We start from the raw sequence: 8,051 nt of genomic DNA on the forward strand, positions 1-8,051 counted from the left end.
CTTCCTGAACAGGCATGATGGGTGTGACTGAGAGCGGGGAGCCCCAGGGTGGAGAGGTGCCAGATCTGCCCGCGCCAGAGGGCGTGGGCGACAGGGCCTCATGGCTGCACCGGAGTTGTGGTGGCTGATGAGAGTGCTCTGACGGAAGGGGCTGTGGCCCTTCACCCTTCTCCTGAGATCACTCCAGCAGCAGCTGTTCCCTGCCACGGCCATGCTGCTGCCCCTGCTGGGAGAGCCCTATCAATGAGCAAGCTGTTTTCCACCCCTCAGCACAAACTTCCTCCAGGAGTGCCCCTGAGTCCGCGTGTTGAGACCCTGACTCTGGCTTCTCCGGTGAGGCCTCAGGGCCTGCTGTCACTCTGTTGCCCACCTGCCTCCCCCCGGTCGGGGTCCCATCCTCTTGGGCACCTAGCAGGAGTCCGTGTGGGCAGGAGAGGCCGCAGCCAGGGCTTACCTTGGGGGCTGGGCAGAGGCGGGGGTGGAGGGCTCTGGAAGGGCGGGTAGGGTGGCTTGCTGGGGAGCGTGGGGAAGGGCTGGCCCCCCGGAGAATGGCTCTGGGAGGACGGTGGCAGCGGCGGTGGCCCAAGCCCCTTCAGTGGGCTGACCATGGGTGAGAGGAGGCCGGGTCCCAACCTGGAGGAAACAGAGGCAGCTGTGAGCAGGGTGGGCTCAGGGGTGGAGGCCAGAGGCATGGTCACTGCTGCTTGCTTCCCTCCAGCAACGGTGAGCTCACTAGCTGGCCTGCTCGACCTTGTGACAGTATAGGTAGAAGAGGAGGATGTTATTTCTGACTGTGTTCAATTTGGAATTAAACTTTAGATCTTGTAGGCATTAGAGCCAAAGGAGTCAGGAAAGGAGAGCTGCTGCCTGGTGTTAGGACTGACAGGAGGAGCACGACCTCTGGAGTCGACAGAGCTGTTTAAAGCCTCGTCTGCTCTCACTGGCCACGTGACCTTGGGCAAGAGGCCGATGTCTCTGAGCCGGGGTTGCCCGCAGGGTCGCTGTGTCCCCTGCAGGACAGACTGCCGCTCTGACCCAGGGCTGATGCCAGCCTCCCCTGCTGCATCCCGACACTGGCTGTGCGTGCCGCTCCGGCGCCTGGAGCGTGAGTCCGGGAACAGCCACAGCGAAAGCCTAGGCCCGTGGTCGACAAACTGCGGCTCGAGAGCCACATGTGGCTCTTTGGCCCCTTGAGTGTGGCTCTTCCTAAGCCTTAGGAGTACTCTAATTAAGTTAATAACAATGTACCTACCTATATAGTTTAAGTTTAAAAAATTTGGCTCTCAAAAGAAATTTCAATCGTTGTACTGTTGATATTTGGCTCTGTTGACTAATGAGTTTGCCGACCACTGGCCTAGGCCGTTCCTTAGCAGGAGGCCACCCCACGGCATGGACAGTCCACTCACTGAGCCTCCGCCTCCCCCTCGTGTCCTCACAGATCAGAAACAAGGTCCAGAGAGGTTGCCTGGTGAGTCTGGCCACACAGCACTGACGTAGTTACGGTGAAAGTAACACGGATAAAGCAGTGCAGGCAAAGCAGCAGGACCATGGCAGGCACACTGTCAGCCACTCGGTGAGTCATCATTGTTGTCAAGACGAGGGAAGGAAAACCAGCAGGTGGCCTTCATTCCCCTGCCCGCCGCTTTCAGGGCCTCGTGTCCGTCCCTGGCATCTCTCCTGGATCACGTGCTGCCTGCCCACCCTCCAGGCACGGGGTGTTAGCGGGACAGATGAGTGCCTCTGAGGAAGCAGGACCATCATCAAACAGGGAAGGGGTTTGGGGAGAGGCCGTGGCTCCGTGTCTGCAGCTCTGCCAGGTCCTAGCTGCTCCCTTCAGTGGGGGCATCCAGCCATCACTGCGCCCCCCTGACCCCCACTGGCCGTCCCCACTCCGGTGTCTGGGCCCACCACTGGGAGTGCTCTGAGGGCAGCAGCAGGGTGGCCTCCGCACTCGCCGGGTCCCCAGCCCAGCACCTGACACCCTGCAGGGACACTTCAGCCTCCTCCTGTTAATGAACTGGACCCTCATCAAGGCCCCATGAAGGAACTGTCATCATCGACTGCGTGAATATTGTTAGGCCTGTCTCACAGGGCCAGCAGGGGGCCCGGGTCTCCCACTCTGCTCCATAAACTGTGAGGGTGTGCGCCAGCTGTGTGCCCTCCTCACCGGTTCTCCAGGCTGAGACGGGGCCGAGGTGTGGCCAGCAGGGTGGGGCCCGTCTGCCTGATGCCCACCCCAGCCTGGTACCCACACTCGGGCTCTCCCCTGATTTCCCGCTGGCCCCCTCCTGCGGGAGGGCCAGGCCCCCGTCCTCTGTCCCCGGCGCTCAGCCCTGGGCCTGGCACGCAGCAAACAGCTGACAAACACTCACAAACGCGTTTCTGAATTGCTCAGCCACAAAACCCAGAGATGAACGGCACTGCAGAATTACGGAGAGCCAGATCCAAAGGGGAACAAACATGCATTCCCAAAGTTTGTGTTTCCTGCCTCACACCTGCCATAAACCCACATTTGCCACCTTCACAGCCAGTGAAATTAAACAGAACGCGGCTCTCTCCGCAGCAGACGCGAAGACTGCGGTTACGCGGCTCCACCTGAACCCTTTAAAAGGAAACAGATCATCTGGAGCTCCTCTTCTGAGTCATGCAGATGACTCCTAAATCAAATATTTTCACTCCAATTGGAACCTATAAAAATTAATATAAAACCTCACTGGCCTGGCAGACGCAGGGCTTCATACCTCGTACGGGGCCGGGGTAAAATACCACCCTATTCGGCGTCCTCCCTGAGCCAGAATAAATAAATTTGGTCATGAAGTCAGGCCCTCTCAGCATATTTCCGAGTGAATCAGATAATTCTGTCAGGCCCTTTAAACGTCCCAGCAAACCCCAGGGAGCCGCGAGCGGCCTTCCCTGTTGACTTTGGCAGGAAGGGGAGGCTGCAGGCCTGCCCCCACCTCCTCTCGGGGCTGGAAAAAGAAACCCATTCAGGCCGGGCTGGGCCTGGTGTCGGGCTGAGGGCCCCCTCCCGCAGCCGCAGCCGGAGGGGTGGGCGAGCGAGCCGGGGGTCCGTCTCGGGCTTGTCATCACTCTGCCTCCATTGCAGGAATTCCTGACGGGCACTTACGCGGGCAGGCGGCAAGCAGGTGACGGATGAGGCAGAGCAGAGCGCACGTGCCCAGAGATGAACGGCACTGCAGAATTAAGGAGAGCCTCTGGTTTATTTTGCTTTGGCTGGAGATGCTTGGGGCTGGCTGGTGGGTGAGCAGGTGGCCCGCGCCGGGGGTGGGGCTGGTGTCCTGGACGCTGTGCTGGGTGACACATACGGTGTCAGCACATGCAGGGGTCTCGCCCTTCCCCCAGGAGGGACCGAAGGCTCCCTTCACAGAGAAGAACTCAGGCTCCGGCAGGGCTTGCTTTTCTGGGTGCCCCTCGGGCCCTGTCAGGCTGCCTCCCTGTGGCTGTCCGTGCCCTCGCCACCACAGTCTGCCCTGGCTCCATGTGCAGCACCTCTGCCCCTTGGGGGCTCCTCCGATGGCCCCCCTTCTTTCCACCAGCCAGAGTTGCCCTAAATCCTGCTTCTTCTAGGTCACTGATGCCTCCGGCGCTTCTTCCTCCCACCCACAGCCCCGCTCAGACTGCTATCACCCACCCCCGATGCTGCTCCGGCACCCAGGCTCACGCTGCAGGCCTCGCCTTCTCATCCCCAGACCTGACCACTCACTGCTCAGCACCCATCACAGTGTCCGCCACCCCGTGACCTCTCTCCCGAGCCTGTCAGCCCACGAAGATCCGTGTCCCAGGACACACCAGGCTCTCACCACGCGTGGCCTTCGCTCCTGCTGCTCCTTCCCCCAACCTCTCCACTCAGCCAGCTCCTACGTAACCTGGAGGCCCGGCTGAGCATCACCTCCAGGAAGCCTTCCGGCCAGCCTCCCCCACCGCACTGGGCTCTCCTCCGGGCCTTCTCCTCCTTCCCTCAAGCACATGTCTGTGTGGCCAATCTCTGCAGGCCTGTCCTGACCCCTCCTCACGGAGCTTCCCCAGGGCTGGGGCTGGTGGCGCAGGGCCTGCCCACACCCAGGGCTTATGTGGACTTAGAATAAAAGGGTGAGTCAGTAGCAGGAGGAGCCCTGGTGATAAAGCCAGGTCAGCCCAGGCACAAGTCGGCCAAGACTGCGGCCTTGGGGAGCAAGGACGGGGAGGAGGAAGGCTCTGGAGCGGGCCCTGGGGGACAGTTCGATCAGTTCCTGCTGGAGGTAAGTGAAAGTGGCCGGGAGGCAGGAGGCAGGGCAAGGAAAGCAGATTTTGGCAGCATTGGAGGCCAGCAATTAGCACATTCACCATTTCCAGCCAATTAAGTGGCCACAGGGGAACCGCACTGACTGCAGGAAGAGGCCGCCCCTCCCTGCAGTGACCCTGCCGTGAGGGCTCCTGGACAGCCTGGCAGGACCTGCAACGGGTCCCAGCTGCACCGTCCAGAGTGGGGGCGAGGCCCAGTGGGCATCTAGGAGTGGGCGGTGGGCAGTCTGCTCGCCAAGTGCACAGTGTGAGCCAGAGGGAAACCGAGTAAGGCTCCCAAGGAGGCCTGGGTGTGGGCGTGGCAGCCGGAGGCAGGACACCCCACGGGAGAGGAGGGTGTGCATAGGGCGAGGCCTCAAGAAGCCCAGGTGCCATTCCACCGACCTGGGAGGGCTCCTGTGAGACGCCGGGGAGATCATGCCCGGACCGAGTTTGACGTAGTACATAGTGAGGGCTGCCTAAGCGTTGGCTATTTCCTATCAGTAACAACCATGTGGTGTGAGGGACGCCTGCCCTCACCTGCCTCCCATGCAGGTGCCGCTGGCCACCTCGGAGGAGGGCGGGCTTGCTGTACATACCCATCCCTGGTGCTCTCAGCCGTGGGCAGGGGGGACAGATGGTGGGAACTGGTGGTGGCTTCCAGTGGGTGGTGCCTGGAAGGGACATCGTGCGTGGGGGGCAGAAGGCCTGGTGCGAGCCCATCATGGGGGGTGACGGAGCCAGGATACACGCCTGCAGGGAAGCAAACAAATACCGCTGGGCTTCGGCCGCTCCCTCGAGACGGCTGTGGACGACCAGGAGCTGTGCGCCTGCTTATGGAGAGAGAAAGACAAGAAGGGAACCAGCAAGGTTGTGGCCATAGGTTAGGGGCCCAAACAAGGAGAGGATGGGTCCACTCTGCTTTGCTCATGCCCTGGCTTCTTGAAGGGCTGTGCACGGAGCTGAGGCCTACCCTGGAGCAGAGGCCTGACAAGGGCTGTCAGAGGCCTGGGCGGCCCGCCCGTGTGTGTGTGTGTGTGTGTGTGTGTGTGTCTATTGGGACAGGAGGACAGTGTGGAGCGGCTGCCTCCAACCTCCAGCTATTCTGGGAGAGAAGGCACTTGCTCTGTGTATCTGTAGCCCCAGCAGCAGAACAGGGCTCCTGGACTGGAGAGAAGCAGACTGTAGCTCAGGGCGTGGCCGTACCTTCTACGGGCCAAGCTGCTATGAGGCAATGGACTACCTTTGGGAAAGTGAACTACCCATCATCCCGGAGATGTGGGAGCAGAACCCGGATGTCCGGTGTGAGGCGTTCTTCCAAAGAGACGCTGTGCTAGCTGACGGCAGGCTGGCCTGGGGGCCACGGATGGGTGAGCAGGCTGGATACTGCTCACCAGGTCTCCCACCAAGAAGTCCATTTAAAGCCAGGGGCAGGCAATGCCTGGCTGCAGCTCAGGTTCTGGCGGGGATGCCTCTGGTCCAGGCTGCACTGTGGGCTGGCTGAGGCCCGGCTCCGAATGGGTTCCTGAGGGCCCTCTGCCTCTTGGCCCATCCTTACCTTACCCCTGCCCGTCTGAGGGACCGCTGCTCCCGTGGCAGCGATGCCACCCACCCACCCATGGCCTCCCTTGCCCACCTCCTTCCCCAGCTCGGCCAGGAAGGCCCTGGAGGGGATTCAGCGGATGGAGCTGGCTTGGCCCTGCTCCGCTCACCACTCTTGCTGCCATCTTGAACCAATTTGGGGGCCTGAAAGCTTGGAAGGCCTAGAATCCTGATAAATCCTGCACCCTCCTGCACTGTGGAGGCCCGGCTCCGAATGGGTTCCTGAGGGCCCTCTGCCTCTTGGCCCCTGTCCTTACCTTACCCCTGCCCCCCTGCCCGACCACTGCTCCCGTGGCAGCGATGCCACCCACCCACCCATGGCCTCCCTTGCCCACCTCCTTCCCCAGCTCGGCCAGGAAGGCCCTGGAGGGGATTCAGCGGATGGAGCTGGCTTGGCCCTGCTCCGCTCACCACTCTTGCTGCCATCTTGAACCAATTTGGGGGCCTGAAAGCTTGGAAGGCCTAGAATCCTGATAAATCCTGCACCCTCTCCCTCAGCCATGGTGACCTCATGCTTCTCACGTCCTCACTGCCCGGGTCTGCTAAAGAGCCTGCCAGCGAAGCCGCCAAGGTTTCCCGTGAAGGCTGCAGTCCTTCCTGATGAGGGACAAGCTCGCAGGAGCTTCCAATAGTCAGACAATGAAAATTCAATGTCCCCCTCCCCAGCGCCTCCCTCGCCTTCACCCCCCTTCGGGACTCTTCCATCCGAGCACTGCTTGACACGACCCCTGCTTTCCCCAGCCTTTGCCGGCCTTGGTCCAGGTCCCTGGTGGCCCCGCCTCCTGAGGACGAGCTCCTGAATGAGGCATGTTGAACATGTGAACAGTGGGTGGGAATGAGGGGATCACCACCTCGTGATGGGCAGGGAGAGTGGGGACGCCATGGGGCCTGCCAGGCCTCTCCCCAAAACGCACCACTTCAGGCTGTAAATCAGCGTCATCAATCATCAGCCGTGAGTGCTTAACCTCTGGCCCTAACATCTGTTCCCAACTGTGCTTCAGGCATCTGCCGGGCGCCGCAGCAGAACCCAGGGCCGGAGCTTAGGAGACCAGGACTCCTGGGTTTGCCGGGCTGGTCCCTCCCTCCCTGCTGCCCGAGAAGCTGCTCGAGGTCAGGGACCAGCAGGGGGCCTGGCACACACTAGGTGCTCAGTTTGGCAAGGTGTGGCGAAGCGGCAGACTGTTTGGTTAAGGGCACAGCCTGCAACCAGATGGCCTACGTCCCAGCCTCTGCCATTTGCTGGCGGTGGGACCTCAGCAAAAAGTGGCTCGGCCTCACAAGCGCTGTTTCCTCACCCGGAGAGGAAAGCGCATGGTGATGGGCAGGGAGAGTGGGGATGCCAGGGCTTGCCAGGCCTCTCCCCAAACGCACTTCAGGCTGTAAGAAGCATGTGCTCGTTGAGGTTGATGTAGGTTAACACTTGCGTGTGTGGTACCTGGAACAGCTCCTGCACAGACTCAGCAAATGCTGGCTGTGCATTACTCTGAGATGGATAAGTAAATAGTTTCTCATTCGCCGTGAGCCACAATGATAATAATGACGATGATAAAATGGTCAGTCATGTTGGGTTTGTAAAAGCGATCACATTTGTCATCACAGCAGGTCTGTGGGGGGACCTGCAGCCCCAGGCAGGGAAGGCACGCTCACTTGCTGTCAGACGGGCCTGGGCAGCTGCTGCCACCCAGTGCTGCTCCTCTGTGGCGCCCCTCAGTGACCTTGTTCTCGGCTGCATCATGGGCCCACTGGGGACTGAACAAGAGGACGTCTGCAAAGTGACTGGAGCAGCCAAGTGCTCGAGAGACGGTCACTGCTGGCCCTGGGCTGGCCTCCGGGAGCAGCAGCTTCCCCTCTGGGCCTGCTAAGGTCTCCGATGGCCTGAGTGCTCCCAGGGTGAAAACGATGGGAATGCAGGAAGCTACCGCTCCTCAGCCACAGCCCTCTTTCCTGCTGAGCCTCAGAACCCTCTCAACACTGAGCTTCCCGCAGTCATTGCCCGCTGTAGGGAGCTGGCACTGGAGATGTAAGCCTTCATCCCTGGGCTGGGTCACCCCCTACTGTCCCTTCTTGTCCTGCTGTTTTAGCAACCCTGACCCTGTGAGAAGCAGCCCGGGCAGGGGGAGGAGGGAGGAGGGAGGGACCCACCCTGAGCTGTCCCCGTGAGCTGTCCC

At 61.0% G+C, this 8,051-nt stretch overlaps 1 protein-coding gene across 4 annotated transcripts in view; it reads right to left on the minus strand.

Annotated features, from left to right (window-relative positions):
• Nucleotides 1–8,051, minus strand: part of GLIS1 (GLIS family zinc finger 1) — a 236,541-nt gene that overhangs the window by 3,143 nt on the left and 225,347 nt on the right. For all 4 annotated transcript variants that reach the window (XM_005878649.2, XM_014549791.1, XM_014549790.1 and 1 more), the window contains 2 exons: nt 4,881–5,034; nt 455–633 (listed from right to left, as the gene is read on the minus strand). In XM_005878649.2, the coding sequence (XP_005878711.1) occupies nt 455–633; nt 4,881–5,034 (333 nt within the window). The remainder of the gene's footprint in view (nt 1–454; nt 634–4,880; nt 5,035–8,051) is intronic.

Source organism: Myotis brandtii, unplaced genomic scaffold (genome assembly GCF_000412655.1).
Source record: "Myotis brandtii unplaced genomic scaffold, ASM41265v1 scaffold57, whole genome shotgun sequence".
Lineage (NCBI taxonomy): Eukaryota > Metazoa > Chordata > Mammalia > Chiroptera > Vespertilionidae > Myotis > Myotis brandtii.